This window comes from Ipomoea triloba, chromosome 14, assembly GCF_003576645.1.
Source record: "Ipomoea triloba cultivar NCNSP0323 chromosome 14, ASM357664v1".
NCBI classification, from domain to species: domain Eukaryota; kingdom Viridiplantae; phylum Streptophyta; class Magnoliopsida; order Solanales; family Convolvulaceae; genus Ipomoea; species Ipomoea triloba.
The window spans coordinates 5,953,949-5,975,281 of NC_044929.1; the positions used below are offsets into that span (position 1 = coordinate 5,953,949).

The following is a 21,333-nucleotide window of genomic DNA, read 5'->3' on the forward strand; positions in this document are numbered from 1 at the left end:
GTATCAAGTATGATGATAGCTCTTGCCTATTGAATCATTACAAATATATATATATATGATAACATCTGTCAATAGACTTGCTGCTAGTACAATTCTCATCTCACTTCTCATTGGTGGTCATAATATAAACACAAAATTACTATAAGGTCCTCCCCATCAATGACAATTGGACCAGATTTTAAGAAAATGAGAGTTACTTGGATGAGAGAGGTCAAAGAGAGAGAGGATGTCAGATCCTTGCAGGAAGGTGGGATTTTAATCTGAATTATGTGCCCCATGCAGAAGAGAAACAACAATTTGATCAGCGCGTTGTGCGCAAGATTCGCACCCAGCGGGCGCGTGCACCTAGGCGCGTAAATGACGTTTAATTTTTTTTAATTCCTGTCAGATTTATTTATTTTTTGTTTTTCTTTTTCCTCTTCTCTTATCTTCTCTCTCCTAATCACACCTGCAAAGTCTCCTAAAAACCCGATCACTATTGGAGAAGGCCTAAGTAGTAAATTGATGACAAGATAATAATGGGGTACATCAAATTTGGACAAAGCACATGGAACCAACACATCTAGTAAACATATACTAAATCAGGTATTATCATTAGACTAAAAAATGTTTAAAGCCTAAATTTGGTTCATAACAAATCTGCTGACATGTGTTGTAATGTCCTTATATAGGACAGAAAAGGGTAATATATACACTTACCTTGTCACATAAATAGTTTCATATAAGGCGCTAAACTTTGTATGGTTAAAGATAATAACATAGTATATTCAATATATATATATATATATATATATATGAAATGTTAATATCATAATAGAGAAAAATACATAGTCAATCCAAGGCATAGCATTATAAGGATAAAATAGAATGCCAATACTATATTAAAAAATAAAAATAAAAATCTTACCAAAATGTCATATAAACAAGGCCGATTTTGGATTGTTGTGGCCCCATTCTTATAAATAAATGAAACTCTACAAAAAGTATAAGCGCAATCTTTAAAATTAATATGTAAAATATATGGTTTTTACTTGGGGTAACAAAATGAAACTCTACCAAAAGTTATCTCTATCGTTGGGGTAACAAAATGGTTTTGTCATGCTCAATTAAACCCTACCATTACCCACCTAGAATATTTGTCCTGGACCTCCTCCCAAAAGGTCTAGATTAGGGTTGACATCAAGGAAGAAATTACATGTTAGGAAGGGACCTCTGACAAGATCTAGGACAACATTGAAGTCAAGGTTCACAAACACCCCAGGTTCACAAACACCTTGGACAAACCTGTGCAAACACTGAAGTCAAGGTTCACAAACACCCCAGGTTTTACAAACACCTTGGACAAACCTGTGCAAATTGACTAAATATGAATCACTGATGTTCTTTTGGTACTATATATATGTATAGCAATGGTGATCCTTGTAGAATGCTTTTTTTGGTATTGTAAATGTATGGTAGAGTTGATCTTTGTGGTGTGTTTTTTGGTACTATGTATGATAGTGTTCATCAACCTTATTTGGTAACATGTGTTTTTTGGCACAATGACATTGTATTAGCCTTATTATTAGCATACTTAGAATGGTTATTATTGGTAGCCTATCTTTCATTATTCTTCCCAAAGGTTGAATCCCCAATCCTAAGGGCTCCCACACCCCAGCTCGACAAAGCATATGGAAGGATGAGACTCGATCCCTAATCATTCTTCCCAAATTTTACCCTTGTGATCAGTTGAGTTGCCCATGTGGGCAACGACCTTCCATTATCGAAAAGAAATGTAAGTTGTGTTTCTTTTGGTTTTAGCTTAAATAACACAGTGACATAATGGCACTACCATTGCCAATCCAAATAATAAAACATTCCATTGACAAATCAAACACAATACATTGTTCACTACAAAACATTGACATTACCAAACCAAACAACAATTATGGCATTTATGGGAGCATATACACATTGTTTGCTACAGATACAACAATTGAAAGATAACCAATTAACAATACAATAAGGGTAACTATAAGCATCATCATCATGGATCTACATTTTCTACTCCTACGATTACCCTTCATTTCACTATTTTCCCATCTTCTCAACTTGCATTTTAAATTTGCTATTTCTTCTTTATTTTTGTTAATTCTCTTCAATAGGCTTGGTATAATCCTCTTTGACCTAAGATACATTGGGGATCGTACCAAGCAACGAATCTATCCCAATAAAATTGCACAAATTATAAAAATATATAAAGTTAATGATTTTTCCAGCCAATTAACATTAACCATGAATCATCACACCAAAAACAACAAAAATCTATCTTTCCAGTAAACCCAATTCACATCCAAAAACTTTAAAAAAATTGCAACTAACCTTGCATCCTAAATATTCCCAATACCTCATGCCCAATCATTTGTCCAAGATGTTCTCAAAACCGTTTCTTAATCACATTCACAAACTTGAATTGAAATCTATTCCCCATATAACTTTCTCCTTGTAGTCGAAGAATATGAAGAGTTACAGCTTCCTCCTTTAGATCCTTGCATTTTCCTTCGAACAATTTTGTTTCGACTCTACCCAGCGACTACAATTCCTATCCGCGAGAGAGAACAAATTTGCTTCGTGAAATCTTCAATCAAGAACAAAATACTCAGAGATGGAATAAAGAGAAGGAGATATCCTGAAATGGCGCAATTACCCCCTCTCAAACGACCTTCAAACGGAAATACAGGCGGAGGACCAAAATTGTCCCCGTCACAATAACTGTGTCCATAAATTGTCCAATTTTTTTATGGATGACTAAAATTATCCATGCCACTATAAATCTAGGACCAAAAAAAGAATTCAATATATATATATATATATATATATATATATATATATATATATATATATATAACATGTATTTACAAAAGATGTATTTTGTATTTGTACCTATGTATTTATAGATATAAAAAAAAAATCAGAATATATTGTATATAGTTACGGAAATATGTTTAGATTGGAACAACATGTATTTTGGAAGCACCAGTATTTTGTATATACTGGGAAAAAGAAAAAAAAATAGTGGTATATATACTGGAAAACATGTATATAGATACATGATATTCTTGATTCATAATATACAGAATATATACTAGAAACAAAATTTTTGTCTCGAAAAATATGTATAATCTTTGAAATAATAATAATAATAATAATAATAATAATAATAATAATAATAATATATACAAGAGCAAAACGCATTGTATATATTTAAATATTGTTATGAATTCGCACATAAACACATAGGGAATAAACATATACCATATTAATCAATATATAGATTGTAAACATATCAACAGATTCACAGAATACAAATATGCAATTATAGATAAGTTTGAACAACTAGGAACGTTAATAAGAGAATAAGCATACCGTTACCCGAAGATGTTTTCGTGCTGATAACATGTAATAAGAATGCCCATTAGCTCGTAGCAATTCCCGATGAGATTGGTTTAAAGTCAATTAATAGAAAAAATTAACCAACTATTAAATCTCATTCAAATTCTTATTAACATCGATCTCTTAAAACGATGTGAAATATGATTTTAAGGTCGATTATAGTAACTAACACCATATCCATATTTTTTAAAAAGTGTTAATTCAATTGAAAGTTAATTAAATTAACCAAATGGACATTAGTAAGCAAACTATAAACTCTTAAAATCAATAAAGTAAAATAACACACATTTATTTTAAGGAGTAAAACAATTTAGGTTTATAAACAAGAAGAATTAAAAAGGAAAAAATGTGTCATGGGGGGTGTTTAATTTGACAAATGGTTGATAGTTGATTGAGTTAGCTAGTTATAAAAAAAAGTATTTAGTAAATTAGATGTTTACTTTTAGCTGATTATATGTAAAATGATTTATAAGTGCATAAACATATTGTGCTAAATTATTTAATCTTAAATAATCATAATCATCATTAATAGAATGATGAGTGAAATGAAAAAGAAAGAAAAACATTATTATTGTTGTTACGAAAACATAAAGAAAAATGGGTAAGGCAGGTGAACAACAAGAAGAGATATAAATGTCAAGGATAACAAGTGTAAAATGATCATTTCAAATTAAGGTCAATCAGCTAATAAAAATACCATTCTCAGCTTTTCAGATTTGGCTCATTGCATCAATAAGCTAATGCAATAAGCCATTTTACCAAACATTTGAAGTAGTCTATTGATTAGTCAAATCATCCAAAATTGGCTTATTAGCTATATATTACCAAATAGGGCCAGTGTACCCCTTGATTCTTAATGTTTCAACTTTTGGTTCATGTGCTAACATGGGTATGAGTATATTGTTGAGAAAATAGAGTGTTGCGACAATACTAGTGACTAGTATAAGGGTACTTGAAGTTGACTCTAAATTATAAGTTTTTTTTTCAAGGTATTTCTTTGATTTTTGAGAACTAGAAACATCGTTCATATTTAAACATGAAAATACTAATTGATAGTGAAAATTATGCTAAAAGTAAGGATTTGTGTATTTACTACGTTCAAATCGAGATAACAAAAAGGGGATGATAATGTACTCCTTATTACTCATGAAATATCAGTTAGGTGTAGTAAGTCTTTAGTACAAAGCAATTGAGAGATAAGCTAATTAAGGGAGTCAAACAATTCCAATTAGTAATAAACGAGTACAATATGTAGAAATGAAATGCATAAGAAGGTGTGGGTGATCTAGATAATAAAGCCAATGAATTGTTCTTTAATAAACAATAACATCTTATGCCATGATGACAACTTGCGAGTTGGCTGACACTCTCTAGTTGATGGATGCTGTTTGCCACACAATTTGGTGTGTTAATGTTATCAAATAGATATGGCAACATGGTAGTGTAGGATAGCTAGTCGGACCCCTACAAAACAAATTGATCCAGTGAGTAAATTTCCTAACTATAACATATTGATCTGACTCTAGTCTTATAAAATGTTAATTCGTCAGGCATGATCTATTAAGGTTATTGTTTGAGTTATTGGACTAGTTAAACTGCCTTATAGTTCACCACTAATATTTGCAGAGTAAAAAATTTATATTATTGTAATAAGAATATCCGTTAGCTTGTAGCAATCCATGATGAAACGAATTAGATGTATATGAACATATACTGCTATAAGATCATAAAGAAATTGTAGAGAAAAATAGGAGAAGGATGATGATAAGAAAGTATGGGAGTGATCTCTCATTCTATTCATCATATTACAAGGACATATAACAACTTATTTGATCATAGAAGTGGGAAAGTTAAATTGAATTTCATCAATTTCAAAGAAAACATGTAAAAATAATAATTGAAAGACAAATATTCTGGAATTGACCAAATAATTTTTTCCTCTTCAGCTACCAAAACAAACGCCATAAACAACCCAAGAAAGTGGAATGGATAATCAATTGACAATCCTCCCATATAAGGACATCTAGCCAATACATATATATTCTTTAAAATTCATCACTATGTTATATGATATACTCTATATCATTTAACACAGAAGAATAGAGATCGAATGCAGTAAAAAATTGAAAATAAATAAGAAATGCATCTATTTAACATAATTTTTTTTTGTGAAAATCATAATGAATGGAAAAAGGGCCAACAGAATAGACAAATTATATCGTGGGCCTTATGAGGGTTCATTTTTAGTGTACTATTATGATATAGGATCATTTTTAGTGTATTGTAAGTCAAAATAAACCTTATAGTACTCTAAAAATAAATGCGCAGTATACTAAAAATACAAATAAAATTGTATCAAAGGTCCATCTTACTAAGTCTAGCATTGAAAATAATTCTATACATCATTTTCTAATGACATTACTAAAAATCTAAAATAGCACACACCTATTGAAACTCAAATCATATGGCACAAGAAAAATCACAACTCTGCATTGTAAATAGAGGAAAAGCTAGAAATAAAAGCTCCAAAGTACCATCTTCATCCTTGGTATTGACGTCAACCTTCAATTCCTCAGCCAAGTATTTGCACATATCAGCCTGGCCCTCCCTAGTCGCAAAATGCAGAGCCCCTTGCTTATTTGCATCCTTAGGCCATCCTCAATAGTGTGAGGTTTTTGAAGAGATTTTTGCAGCTGTGATTAGGAAAGGGAAAATGAGAGTGGAGGAAAAAAAAAAGAAAAGAAAAAAACAAAATAAAAAAATGTAAAAAAATGGATTATTTACGTGCCCAAGCGAGCGTGAGGGTTAAGTTTCAAATATTCATCATTATATTCAATCCCCCTCCCCCCCCCCCCCCCCCAAAAAAAAAAAAAANCTCAAAAAAAAAAAAAAACACATTAAAATTGAAGCTTTATTAGTTAAAACAATGTATGAAAATAAAATTTTGAACTTACTCTTGAAAAGATCTAGGTCCCTTGTCTGTGCAACATTCAAGAACTTCTCAACCTTTTACCTCACTGTTAAAATTTGAAACGTTAAATTATTTTTCATACATACACAAATATACATACCCAACTACGTGCTACGTACATAAACATAAATTATTTTATATACGTACATAAACATATATACCCAAAAAAAATAGCAGATATGCAAGAGCATCGAAAGTATCAGGAGCCTTTGAGCAACTGCTCGTTCGACTATCGGGCGACGACTTTGAATTCTGAATGAGATAGAAGTAATGTGCTTTGTGAATCTTAAATCAAGAACAAAACACACATGAATGTAATATAGGGAAGGAGATATGATGAATTGACGCAATTACCCCCTTCTCGGACGACCATCTAACGAAAATACAGACAGAAGAACAAATTGGCATCGTCACAGTAAGGGTGTTCAAAATGTGACAAATTTTTTTTATGGAGGATTAAAATTGTCCAAGCTACTATAAGTCTAGGACTAAAAAGAAAATTCAATCATATATATATATATATATATATATATATATGTATATATATATATATATATATATATATAAAAGATATAATAAAGAAACGTTACAAAGCTATTATTAATGTCCACCATAAATCTATTTATTTATAAGAAATCAACTATTAAAAGAAAGTCCAGTGGCATCAAACCCTTTCCTTTATACGGGAGGTGGTAGGTTCGAGCTTCAGTGGAGTCAATACTGTAGTTATGAACAGATATTGCATTGTAATAGAGTTGGTATAATTCAAAAAAAAACTATTAAAAGAAAACTAAAAATTTCAATTAGAAATGTCTTTTCTCAAAAAATAACATAATAAAATATGTAAACATTTCTATGTGTAAAAAACCAATGGCCAAAAATTTGTGAATGAACCCCAGTCAAAATCAAGGGCCAAAAATTTACCCTGTGGTAACTTATTTCTACAAGCATCAAAACCCTACTAAGTACTAACTGTCCCTCCTTGCTGTGTCGTTTTTTCTCCCTCGTTTGCTCTTCTTCAGTGTGGCTCATCTTCTGAGGCGTCTCCGTCTTCATCCCAAGCCTCCATTCCATCTATCTATCTTCAGGTTTGCTGCTTCATCTTAGCTTCATTTTATTTATTTTATTCTATTTTCTTTTTATTTCTCACTTCTCCGCTAAATCTTGATATGAACTGTCTTAGCTGTGGAACTTGTTCTGTTTTCTTCCCTAAGGTATATAGATCTGCAATTTTCACGATTATATATTACTTTCTCTTTCGTTTTCAATAAATTAAGCTTAGCGGGTTCCATTTCTGGTGTATTTTACTGACAATTGGTATTACTAGTTAACGATTTTGTAGCATCTTAGTTTGCTGTGTGTGTGGATGTAAATATCTAATATCCATCACTTTATGAGGATTTCATATCTACTAGGTGTATTTAGTTTTGGTTTTGCATTTGTAGTTTCTGCAGCTCTGCTGGTAGGGAAATAATGGCAGAGGAGAGTGGGAAGAGTTTTGCTAGGAGGGATCGGTTGTTGGAAATAGAGTCTCAGGTTCAGAAGTGGTGGGAAGAGGGGGATGTTTTCAGAGCTGAGCCCAAAGATTCTCGTCCCTTGCCAGGTGAAAAGTTTTTTGGGAACTTTCCTTTCCCGTATATGAATGGCTATCTTCATCTGGGACATGCGTTTTCGTTGTCTAAACTTGAGTTTGCTGCTGCTTATCATAGATTGAGGGGTGAAAACGTGCTTTTGCCCTTTGGGTTTCACTGCACTGGGATGCCTATTAAGGCTTCTGCTGATAAGCTCTCGAATGAGATTGAGATGTTTGGGAATCCGCCGCAGTTTCCGGTTGCAGGAGAAGAGGAAACTGGTGAGCAAGAAGTGAAGGCGGAGGGTGAGGGTGAAGGGAATCAGACTGCCCCGGGTGGAAAATTTAAAGGGAAGAAGTCAAAGGCTGTTGCCAAGACTGGTGCTGCTAAATTTCAGTGGGAAATCATGAGAAGCTACGGTTTGTCTGATGAGGAGATTGCTAAATTTACTAATCCGTATCACTGGCTGACTTTTTTCCCACCGCTTGCTGTGGAGGATTTGAAGGCTTTCGGGTTGGGTTGTGATTGGCGGCGCTCATTTATTACTACTGATATGAATCCGTATTTTGATTCCTTTGTGCGGTGGCAAGTGAGGAAATTAAAATCCTTGGGAAAGATTGTTAAGGACCTCAGGTTTGCCATCTATTCTCCCAAAGATGGGCAGCCGTGTGCCGATCATGATCGGGCTTCAGGGGAAGGAGTTATTCCCCAGGAGTATACTCTTATCAAGATGGAGGTTGTTGCACCTTTTCCATCAAAGATGGGTGTTTTAGAAGGTAGAAAAGTGTACCTTGCTGCTGCTACATTAAGGCCAGAGACAATGTATGGACAAACAAATGCTTGGGTACTGCCTGATGGAAAGTATGGTGCATATGAGATTAATGATACAGATGTTTTTGTCTTGACTTATAGGGCTGCTCGTAATCTGGCTTACCAGAGGCTGTCCCGCAAACCCGAGGAGCCAACTTGTTTGGTTGAATTGACTGGTCAAGATCTTATTGGGTTGCCCCTGCGCTCTCCTTTAGCTTTTAATGAAGTTATATACACTTTGCCGATGCTTTCAGTTCTTACTGAAAAGGGTACTGGTATTGTAACCAGTGTTCCCAGTGACTCTCCTGATGATTACATGGCCCTTCATGACTTGAAGTCTAAGTCTCCTGATGATTACATGGCCCTTCATGACTTGAAGTCTAAGCCAGCCTTCAGGGCCAAATTTGGTGTCAAGGATGAATGGGTCTTGCCCTTTGAGATTGTGCCTATCATCAATCACCCAGATTTTGGAGACAAATCAGCCGAGAGAATTTGCATAGAGAAAAAAATTAAAAACAAATCAGCCGAGAGAATTTGCATAGAGAAAAAAATTAAAAGCCAGAATGAACGAGATAAGCTTGATGAGGCTAAGAAAGTAATCTACAAAGGTGGGTTTTATGAGGGAACCATGGTTGTTGGAGAGTTTTCTGGAATGAAGGTCCAAGATGCTAAAAGTTTGATCAGAAGCAAGCTTCTGGAGATGAATCAAGCTGTAGTGTACAGTGAGCCTGAGAAGAAGGTCATTTCAAGATCTGGGGATGAGTGTGTCGTGGCTTTGACTGATCAGTGGTATATCACCTATGGGGAACCAGAATGGCGGAATGCTGCAGAGGAGTGCTTATCCGGTATGAATCTCTATTCTGATGAGTCCCGTCATGGTTTTGAGCACACTTTGAGCTGGCTTAACCAGTGGGCTTGCTCACGCAACTTTGGGCTTGGTTCTCGCATTCCTTGGGATGATCAGTTTTTGGTTGAATCCTTGTCTGATTCCACACTTTATATGGCATATTATACTGTATGTCATCATTTGCAGAAAGGGGATATGTATGGTAGTGACCACTCTTCAGTGAAACCGGAGCAGTTAACGGATGAAGTTTGGGATTTCTTGTTTTGTGGAGGGCCATATCCTAGTTCTTCTGATATATCTTCTTCTCTCCTCGAGAAGATGAAAAGGGAATTTGAGTATTGGTATCCATTTGACCTCAGAGTTTCTGGCAAGGATCTTATTCAGAATCATCTTACTTTTTGCATCTACAACCACACTGCCATCTTGCCTAAGCACCTTTGGCCACGCGGTTTCAGGTGCAATGGTCATATTATGCTAAACTCCGAGAAGATGTCCAAGTCTACAGGTAATTTCAGGACCCTGAAGCAGGCTATTGAAGAGTTCTCAGCAGATGCCACACGATTCTCTCTTGCCGATGCGGGTGACGGAATGGATGATGCGAACTTTGTGTTTGAGACGGCTAATGCTGCTATCTTACGTCTCACGAAAGAAATCGCATGGATGCAGGAGGTTCTTGCAGCAGAGTCGTCTTTGAGAAGTGGAGTGCCATCTACATATGCTGATCAGGTATTCGCTAATGACATGAATATTGCAGTCAAAGCAACAGAGAAGAACTACGGCGAATATATGTTCAGGGAAGCTCTGAAGACAGGTTTCTATGATCTTCAGGCTGCTAGGGATGAATACAGGCTGTCATGTGGTTCGGGGGGCATGAACCGTGATCTATTATGGAAGTTCATGGATGTTCAAACACGGCTTATTGCTCCAATCTGCCCTCATTATGCTGAATATGTCTGGAAGGAACTTTTGAAGAAAGATGCGTATTGCATAAAATCTGGGTGGCCAAAAGCCGAGGCACCAAATCTCACCCTCAAAAAGGCTAACAAATATTTGCAAGATTCAATTGTTTCGATGAGGAAGCTCCTGCAGAAACAGGTTTCTGGATCGAAGAAAGGTAACGTAAATGTGAATGCTCAAAACAAACCCACAGTGGGGTTGATATATGTCAACGAGCAATATGATGGGTGGAAAATGGAGTGTTTGAACATACTGAGGACGAAATTCGACTTGTCCTCTCGCACCTTTTCACCCGACAAAGAAATCCTCGCTGAACTACAGCAGAGCGCAATTGCAAAAGAAGGCAATTTCAAGCAAATACAGAAGCTATGCATGCCATTCCTGAGATTCAAGAAGGATGAAGTTATGGCCGTGGGGGTTCAGGCACTGGATCTAAGACTTCCATTTGGCGAGATTGAGGTCCTCGAGACAAACTCAGACTTGATCAAAAGACAGCTTGGCCTTGAAAGATTGGAGATTTTGTCTGCTGCAGATCCAACTGCAATTGGAAGAGCCGGTCCTCATGCATCGCTTTTGAAACAGAATCCTCCATCACCTGGGAATCCAACTGCGATCTTCATCAACGAGTAAACTCAAAGACACAAACTTTTCTATTGCCATTCACATCTGGTTTAAGTTGTAATTTTGTGGTTTCTGGATTTTGTTGAACCGGATTTCCAGTCTTTACTTTGTTATATACTGATTGTTGTTTCATCTTTTGATGTTAATTATATTGTAAGCAGACTAGCAATACTGTTTTAATCCATTCTGGCATTTTCTCTTGAGGCAAAATGTTAGTAGGTTTCTGACCCCCGAAAATAGTACTGGTTTTTTTTAATACAGCTTATCAGTATTCAGTACCATGCATTCTGGTGATGGAGTTTGAGTTTAGGTTAACATTCAAGTCGAATAAAAGAATAATTGAATTTTCCACACCAATCTCACCCTAAATTGTAACCCTATTGATAGAGCTGTCAAAATGAGTTCAACTATACACTTGTTTTTAAGGGCAGATTGGAATAGAGTTATTCCAATTGATAGAGTTGTGGAATAGAGTTATTCCAATCAATAGAGTTGTCAACCCGACATGTATAAGTTTCTATATCGGAGTAACACTATATTTTTCTACAAAAATTACTTTTTAATATTCACTATTGAAAATGAGTTAACTTACAAATAACTAATGAAAACAAAGATTTAGCGCTGCCACAGCAGAGTTGAGTACTATACATACTATTAAAAAGTATTACACTTATTACGTAAGACAATCTCACACATTATACTACATAAGTATTATGTTTAATACACTAAATTAAATGTACATTATATGTATTTCCACCAACTTTATAATAGGTTAATAATGTTACTTCTACATATTCATCATAAAAATAAAGCTTAATGCACATAAACATTATATAAAAGTAATGACTTTATGTATTACGGAGTGTTTATTTATTTTAAAATATCAATATGAGTGTCATTTAAAAGATCTCAATTAGTATTTTTAATGATATATTTTTTATACATTAATTTTATTTATAAAAAAAAATTAAGTTGAAGAAATGTATAATAATGAGAAAAAATAGGGATATGTTTAGGTGCATGTTCCTACATGCACCCTGGTTCCACGATATAACTATTGATTAATTGTTTGCTGATAATATGTAAAATAGCCTTTAAAGGCATGAATATATTGTATAACAATAATTTATTTATTAATTATATAATAATTACATTTAATAAGTAATAAATAAAAATTCTTCATATAATAAAAATATATCAATTTGGCTTTTGGGGCTTAAAGAGTTGATTCCAAAAGCTATTTGGTCCAATAGCTAAAAATTAAGGCAGAAGAATATTTATCAAATTCGTCCCTATCTTTTAATTTTTGCAAATTTAGTCTTTTAATTTTTAAACAAGTTTTAAATTCAATATCTCAACTAATTAAAAAATTTCAGTTCTATTTGTATCTAAGGTTCTATTATACAGGGACATATTTGTAGCCAAAAATCTATTATATATTTTCATAAATTAATGGTGTTAGATGAATTGAAAAAAGGCGATGACATAATTACAAAAATGTAGAAGATTCAATTACCAATATAACAACTAATTCAATGGAGTAAATAATTTTAGAGGCAAAAGTGTAAAGTAAAATGAAATATTTATAAATAACTAAGAAATGTGTATCACTAACTATAGTCAACCACAAAAAAAAGTATAGTATAAGTGCATAATAACCACATTAACTGAATTGTTAAATTCAGTAAGAAAAAAGTGTAATAATTCCCTTCGAAAAAAAGTGTAATAATTAAAATAAATTAAAGATGGCATAATAAAAAGTGATTTTTAGTATTTGTTGGGCATTGGCCGGGTTGACCGAGTTCAACCCCTGCTCGATTCGAGACATGGAGGGATATGGTTAAATGTTCAATGTCCACATACTTATCACCAATTGATTTTAAATAGGATATACAACCATATAGCTAAAGAACTCTGTGGTTAAGCGTGCTTGACTTACAACAATCACATGATGGTGACCCACTAAGATCCATCAGTATTAGGTACATGCAAGTCCCTTTGTATTATGAATAACAAGAGACATTTATCAACTGATTCAAGAGAAATTCTTATTGAATTAGTTAATAATAGCAGATCATATGAATATTTAGTAAAAATTTTAATAATTCTTTGGTCAACCTAATGACATTCAAAGAAAAATAAAAGCCAGATATACATTGTCTCTATAACACGTCAAGTAAGATTATTTTATTAGTGTCCGCCCATTACCGTCCTTTCGTATTGGGCATAGTATAGGGAAATTACAAGGATTGTTCAGTGAGGAAGACTTTGATTTTGAAGTCAAAATATAAGTCAATAGATACTAATAATGTTGATGCCAATAGGTGCAAATTTTTGAAGTTGATATGCATGTTGACGTACCATATATATTAAGGAACAAATTTGACTACCCAACTATAAATTCGTCAGCGATGGCGTCACCAACCACATATATGCGCGTCTAGATGGATTTCAAGTGTAAAATTGCAAATGAATATTGACGATATTTTTCCTTCTATTTTTCTTAGGTAAAAACTTGTGTGAAATTATCTCGCGATTTTTTGTTTGTGAGACGAGTCAAATCAAGATCAAATGTAATACTAATAAGGAATAAAATGTTTAATTTATTTATTTTATATGGGAGAGTGTAACACATTTGAGGAAAAATGTAATACTTTTACATTTTGATTTAAAAATATTAAATTTAAAAATAATAAAAATAAAAATAATAAAAATAAAAATGTTAATAAAATTAAATCAAAAATCAATGACTTTGTGGTCTAGTGGTATGGATTGACTCTCTCAAATAGGAGGTCATAGTTTTGATCCCTTGTGGGGACAGTACTCTTTGTGCTTCAGATTACGCAAAAAAAAAAAAAAAAAACCATCAAGATGGTTGCTCTTAGGCATACATATACGGAGTAATATAGTTAATGCACATAAAACGAATACAATATTTAACTTAATTTTTTTTTCTTTCCCTTGCAAACCATTTTTTGCTTATAAATACATTCCACTTAAGATAATCCAAATCCATTTAAGTTGATTAAAATTGTTGGTGAGTCTTGCTTAAAACCGTATTTTGAAATGGCTATTTATAAACAAAATTCTTACACATAATATATTAAATATTTGCAGTTAGAAAATTTTCATTTTAAATTAGTTAACGTTTTCTCGAAAAGTATAAATAATGGTCAAATATAATAGACCTCCATTATTAATTAAGAAGACAACACTTGTTGGAATTTGAGAGAAGAAGACATCCATAATATTCTTCTAAGCTTCCAAATTGGGAAGAAGACCATCCATCTTCTAGAGCTTGGAAGAAGATTAGAAGAAGACTTCTTTTCTTCCATCTCTAGATAGATACAAGAAGACAAGATATAGTGCCCGGCGTTACGTCCCTTCATGTCGAGTTGGTCCACCACTCTCTCCTTCTGATCCATCAACCTAAATTCAAAAACAAAATTACTAATTAATCTTAGTAGATAACTTATATCCCCATAAAATTACATGCTTTTTTACAAGTTTTAGTGTGGAATTAAAACATTTGAAGTTTAATAATTTATTTATTATTTTTGTATAAATTGAAAAGTCTATTCTGATTTCTACCCTATATATATATAAACAAAATTCACCTAAAAATACATACTAACTTACAGCCAAAGCTACTATATATAGATGCTTAGTTGTAAAGAACAATCTAGACCTTATCAAACACAAATGACAAAACCTTAATATGGAAATCGTAAGACTTGGAATTATATTGATAGTCGTCTTACATTGTTAGACTTATTGAGCAGTCAAATACGTGCATGGTTCGTGACGCAGCTTCAGCTAGTGCCCTAAACTTTCAAATCTTAAAGACGACACTAGCCACCATTGACCCCAAAAGTTTGACACCTTTTTTTTTTTTTTTTTTTGTTCCTTTCTTGTTTGTCAAATCTTGGAAATGTTCTTTGAACGTCCTTTCACGCTTGAGTCTGAATTACGAATTTAGTTTTATAATTAATAATTTATTAACATCCAATTTAATTCTCGAGAGTTAATACTCAATTTGGTCCCTCGACTATTAGGATTTCACCATTTTGATCATTGACTATCAAAGTTACTTAATTTTGTCCCTGACTATGTATTTTTTACGTACAATGGTCTCTCGACTATTAGGCTTTCACCATTTTGATCCTTGACTATCAAAGTTACTCAATTTAGTCCGTGACTATGTAATTTTTACGTACAATGGTCCCTCGACTATTAGGATTTCACCACTTTAATCATCGACTACCAAAGTCGCTCAATTTAGTCCCTAACTACGTATTTTTTTTATAGCTAAAATGGTCCCTTGACTATTAGGATTTCACCACTTTGATCATCGACTACCAAAGTTGCTCAATTTAGTCCCTAATTATATAATTTTTAGCTAAAATGGTCCCTTGACTATTAGGATTTCACCACTTTGGTCCTTGATTATCAAAGTTTCTCAATTTAGTCCCCAACTATGTAAATGTTAACCTAAAATGTAAATTTATTGTGGATTTGAAGACCTTGTTGGAAAGTGAATTGAAGGACCAAAGTAGTGAAATCCTAATAGTTGAGGGATCATTTTAAGTAAAAATTGAATAGTTAGGGACTAAATTGAGCAACTTTTGTAGTCGAGAACCAAAATGGTGAAATCCTAATAGTCGATGGACCATTTTAGGTAAAAATTGCATAGTTGGGGACGAAGTTGAGTAAGTTTAGAAGTCGACGACCAAAGTGGTGAAATCATAATAGTCGATGGACCAAATTGAGTATTAACTCTAATTCTCGACTATAGTGAATTTTTATTTAGTCTTGAATGACTTTTTGTGCTTAATTAGGTCATTGACTTTGTTGGTTTTACCTAATTGAGTCATCTGTTAAGATAGTTTTGTAATTTCACCTCTATTAATATCCAATTTAGTCATCGAATATAGTAGCTTTTAGGAGTGGGCAATTCGGTTCGGTTTCTCGAACCGAGCTGAACTAGTTTGGTTCAGTAATATACCGAACAACCTAACGGTAATGGATTCTTGTATACCGAACGATTTGGTAAAAAGTCGAACCGAACCGAATACCGTTTGATTTTTATAATAATAATAATAATAATAATAATAATAATAATAATAATAATAATAATGAGATAAAATTGCACTTTTCATCCCTAAGTTATAGGATAATTCTAGAATTTGTTCATAAGTGTTGGTCTTGCTCACTTTTCACCCCTAAGTTATCATTGACGTTGCATTTTTCGTCCTCATACTCACTTTTCGTCCCTAATATTTTGTTAGTAAAAGGATGAAAAGTTCAACGCTAATGATAGCTTAGGGACGAAAAGGGAACAATTAAAGATCAACACTTAGGAACGAATTCTACAATTATCATATAACTTAGGGACGATAAGTACAATTTTTCCTACAATGTTTTATGCAAAATTATATTTTTAAGCTTTGAAGTCCAAGGTTTGGAATACTTATCAATAGCATAATAGTTTTCACTTTTTATCTTCAAAAAATAGTTTTCACTTTTCAATATATTTACAAAAGCAAGCTAAGGTCACCAATGGTTTTTTCTATGTCATGAAGCTAGGAGAGAGATGGTGAGATGGATGAGATAGGGTGCATGAAAGAGAAAACAATTAATTTTTAGTAAGTATAAGTTTTGGTGGGCTCTACAATTTTGTTAAAATTCGTGATAGTGCGCGAAACGTGCATCAATTGTGTCCCATGAACGCGTAAATCAACGATTTTTTTCTTTTAATAGACTTGTTTTTTTTCCTACTCTTTTTCTCTCTCTTATTTTCTCCTAATTGACTTGCAATTTTTTTTTTTTTAAACTTGGTCTATTTGAGATTGCTCTAATGTGCTGACTTGACTAGGCTGTCATAATTTAGATAGGTGAAAAGCATTAAACAAAAAGACTTTTAACCTTCTTCAAAAAGACTTTGAACAATGCACTTCACATTTTGTTAGTTTAATGGTGCGAAGGAAAAATTGAAAATATGTGGATAAAATTGAAAAGCATTTGTAAAAGGGTCACACTTGTGTGAGACTATCTCACGGATCTATATTTATAAGCTATCAATGCAACCAGAATAATTTTGATTTGCACACAGTTATATTTACTATGTTTTTTTTTTGTTCAAATAAATATTTTATGCAATTCATCTAATTTACCCGTAAAATCATTTACAACTTGATTATCGTATCGAGTGCAAAGTGAAATTTAAAAAAAAATATTTTTAATAAATTTAAATAAATTAAAATTAAAAATAAAAAGAAAAACCTCCTCTCCCCTCCCCTCCCCTCTTCATCTCCTCAGTTTTAATTTTAATTTTTTTTTTTAATTTGGCACTTCATTGATAATTGAATAGTAAAAGTTTACCAAAAAATTAGATAAATTATACATAATTGATTAATTTAAAATTTTAATTATCTTTTTTTTAAGGATTTAGTGACCTAATTATATTATTGTGTGCAATTCAATAACTTATTTAAACATTATTTTTATTATTATTATTATTATTATTTGAATTCGAACCTATGACCTCCCATTTAAAGTAGCCACAGAAGTATCATTGAGCTACAAGTTACTTAACAACAACAACAACAACGACGACGACAACAACAACAACGACGACGACGACGACGACAACAACAACAACAACAACAACAACAATAATAATAATAATAATAAAGGTCACACTTGTGTGAGACCGTCTCACAGATTCTTATTTGTGAGACGGGTTGGGTCGAGTTGAATCAACATGCAAATGCCATACTTATATGTACAAATGTCATACTTATATGTTCAAATGTAATACTAATCAGTAATTAAACTTTTGTCATTTATAAGGGAAAATGTAATACTTTTGAAGAAAAATATATAGTAATAATTTTGCATTTTGATGTAAAAGTATTATATTTTTCATCAAAAGTATTACATTTTTCATAATAAGTAATGTTTCCCTTATTTATAAGGAAAAATATAATATTTCTGAGGAAAAATGTAATACTTTTAAATCGAAAGGTAAAACTATTATATTTACCATTATAAGTAACAAAAATTTTATTCCTAATTAGCATTACATTTGAGCGTATAAGTATTACAGTACATTTTTATTTTGATCCAACCCATCTCACGGTGAGACGGCCTAATTTTTGCCTAATAATAATAATAATAATAATGGTGATGCTGAGAAAGTCAAGGGTTGTACTAAGCTAAGTAGCATGTGGGGACTAATTAATTAAAGTTGATTTGATATTATATACTCCGTAAGTTTGAAGTGTTGACCATGTTACAGTCAAATTTGCAAAACCTCGTTCAATGGTCAGATATTAGAGCTGAAAAAGTTGATATGATTTTTGTCAAATGACACACGTGACATTAAAGCCCTCATAGGGGCAATACACTTTCTTTGTAGCTTCGTGACTCAATTGTATTATCGTGTACCGTCTAATGATTTATTTAAATATTATTTTTTAAAATTATTATTATTATTATTATTATTATTATTATTACATTTTTTTTATTTTTGACTTATAAATTAATAATAGATTTAATTCAAATATTATAAATGTTACTACTTTTAATTTCTAAATTGTCAATAAATTAAAGTGACATTTTTTATACTTTAGTTATTGGTTTTATTAAAACATAATTTTTCAAATATTTTAATTAATTTGAACTAGTAATAGAACTTTACATGCTCTTATTTATCTTCTTTCACTCAAATCACAGTTGACTTCACAATTTTGCTGCTAAAAATGCAAATAAATAAATAAATAATAATAATAAAATACTGAGCTTCATTAAACTAATATAAATTTTATAAGGTCATAAAAATAGAGGTCAATGATTTGTATTTCTAATCACTCAAGTATGAAATTAAAGTGTTATTTAGAGAAAAAGAAAAATATGAGTTAAATAACAGCTCTAGTCAACTAATATATTTGAAAAGTATGTGACACAATATTTTTATTTTTATTTATTTTAAATCCACTAATAGAAGGACCAAACGTTTCACTTTGCCCGACACCTCAGAAATTAAAAGTAATATAACGATACTCATAACATATATACTAAATTCGTTATTAACCGACAACTCAAGGTCAAAACCGTAATTTTCCAAATTATATTTTTTGTTATAAATACATGCACGTTCCCTTTCCATGCATTCATCATCATTATAATCTACATTAAAGTTCATACTTTGTTGAGGAAAAAGAAAAAAAAAAGTTTGTGAAATTGAATAATCCAATGATATGATGAAGTCGAAAGAGGTGATGAAGAGGAAGTACTTAGGAGTCCGGCGTCGGAAGTGGGGGAAGTGGGTGTCGGAGATTCGGATTCCGGCCACCGCGGAGCGTCTTTGGCTAGGCACCTACGCCACCGCGGAGGCGGCCGCCGTCGCCCACGACGTTGCTTATATTTGCCTCAGACAACCCACGACGTTAGATAAGTTGAACTTCCCCGCCGCTACGTTGACGGCGACGGCCGGCGTTCCACGAGGGATGTCTCCGGTGGCCGTTCAGAAGGCCGCCTCCGATGCCGGCATGGCCGTCGACGCCACCACCAAATTTAAGGAGATCAGTGTTGGTGAAAACCCAAATTTCTTCATGCATGGGAATTGAATGAATGAATTTTAATTTAGAATTATTGTTATATAGTGATGAAATTGTATTTTGTTTCTTAGTATCTTTATCAAAGTATATTAAGAATGATAAGGCGGCTCGATTTATCCGGTATCTTCCCTCCTATGAATTGCAAGAGGGTCTTATATGATTAGAGAGAGTAATAAATTAAATGTGCTATTTCTTTGTTAAATTAATCTTTGTTAAATTAGAGAGAGTATCAAAATTTCTTTGCTAAATTAAAAAAAAAAAAATAAAATCTTGGAAGTAGTGGGGGATAACTATGCTCAATTGTCCATTATAGTTTAGGGGACCACTTCGACTTGATGCTTCAAATGCATTGATACAACAAAATATATAAGATTTAGGCGTAGCAGTTTGTTTCTTGATTTTTTAATTTAATTTGTCTCTGATGGATCAAAAGATATATTTAATATCATAAGATAACTTGGAGGTTTTATTTTTTTTTAAATAAAATTCTGAAATGATGAATTTGACCATGCAATTATAGAATTTTATACTAAATATAACGAACCCTAGTTTTCTAGCAGTAGTATTTCACTTGTTTTGCAAATATGTATCAAGAATTTGAAACAGTGTCAAGCTAAGAAGCACTATGAAAGAGGTAGACCACAATGAATCGGCAACAAGAATAATTAAGCCACTAAGGCATAAAGACGACTAAAAACTTTTAAACAATCATGCTTGTTTTAAACAATGTCTAAATGGACCTTCGAGGCGACGGTGATCATTAGCCATCTTCATCTAAGACCTTTTAGATGTGAAGTTGAGATTTGGACCTCACGAAGGCAGTCATAGAGATAGCCACCTTTGGTCAAATTAAAGATCCATATCGAACATCTAGCAAAACGAAAGAGTGATTCATAATTTTTTTTGTTTTTTTGAGAAAGAGTGATTCATAGTTAGACCTTGGAATCTTAGAGGTCTAAACCAAACACCATCATGATAGTCATGACTAACCAAAAAATAAAAACTAAACTTTTTTTGAAAAAAGATAGTCGTGATTATTACTGTTTTTTCTAAATAATTAATACGCTTAAAAGGAAAGAAATAATCAAGGAGCTTCTGTGAATTAATGTTATCTTTCATAGTTTTAAGAGTAGTATATATATACCTCTTGCAAATGTATTGTAAATACGATCCAACAATATATTATATATGCAATACTCTTATTTCATATATTATATATCCAAGTATTTCCTTAAAGTTTGTATACAAGAAACTTTGAAAGGTTAAAGAAGGGCTGAGAGCATAATTTTGCATAGGGTTCTTAGAAAATATTATGAAGAACATGCATGTTCTTTTGGTTGAAGACAGTCCAGAGAATGAGTAAAAATTGAGCTTAGAAGGCCATTGTTGTTTAGCACAGTGGAAAATTGGATAAATTTCTAGTTAAGTAAGCAATTGAAGAATTGAAAAATTGGATATATTGTTAACTTTCTCCTTTTTTTTTTGGGGGGGGGGGGGGGGGGG

The 21,333-nt window shown here is 32.6% G+C and overlaps 2 protein-coding genes across 4 annotated transcripts; both read left to right on the forward strand.

The window, feature by feature from the left end:
* The first annotated feature begins 7,361 nt into the window (after positions 1-7,361).
* LOC116004294 (leucine--tRNA ligase, cytoplasmic-like) lies at positions 7,362-11,433 on the forward strand. 3 transcript variants are annotated; one of them, XM_031244273.1, is made up of 4 exons: positions 7,362-7,491; positions 7,849-9,100; positions 9,143-9,261; positions 9,304-11,433. In XM_031244273.1, the coding sequence occupies exons 2-4, from the start codon at positions 7,877-7,879 to the stop codon at positions 11,216-11,218; spliced, it is 3,258 nt and encodes a 1,085-aa protein (XP_031100133.1). In that variant the 5' UTR covers positions 7,362-7,491; positions 7,849-7,876; the 3' UTR covers positions 11,219-11,433. The 3 variants fall into 3 exon arrangements, with proteins under 3 accessions (XP_031100133.1, XP_031100132.1, XP_031100135.1); XM_031244275.1 differs by lacking the exon at positions 7,362-7,491 and having other exon boundaries at positions 7,891-8,006; positions 8,113-9,100; XM_031244272.1 differs by having other exon boundaries at positions 7,849-9,261.
* Positions 11,434-19,422: 7,989 nt separating this feature from the next.
* LOC116005306 (ethylene-responsive transcription factor ERF020-like) lies at positions 19,423-19,953 on the forward strand. Its single transcript, XM_031245576.1, has one exon. It carries the CDS (start codon positions 19,471-19,473, stop codon positions 19,837-19,839), a length of 369 nt encoding a protein of 122 aa, XP_031101436.1. The 5' UTR covers positions 19,423-19,470; the 3' UTR covers positions 19,840-19,953.
* Positions 19,954-21,333: the final 1,380 nt, after the last annotated feature.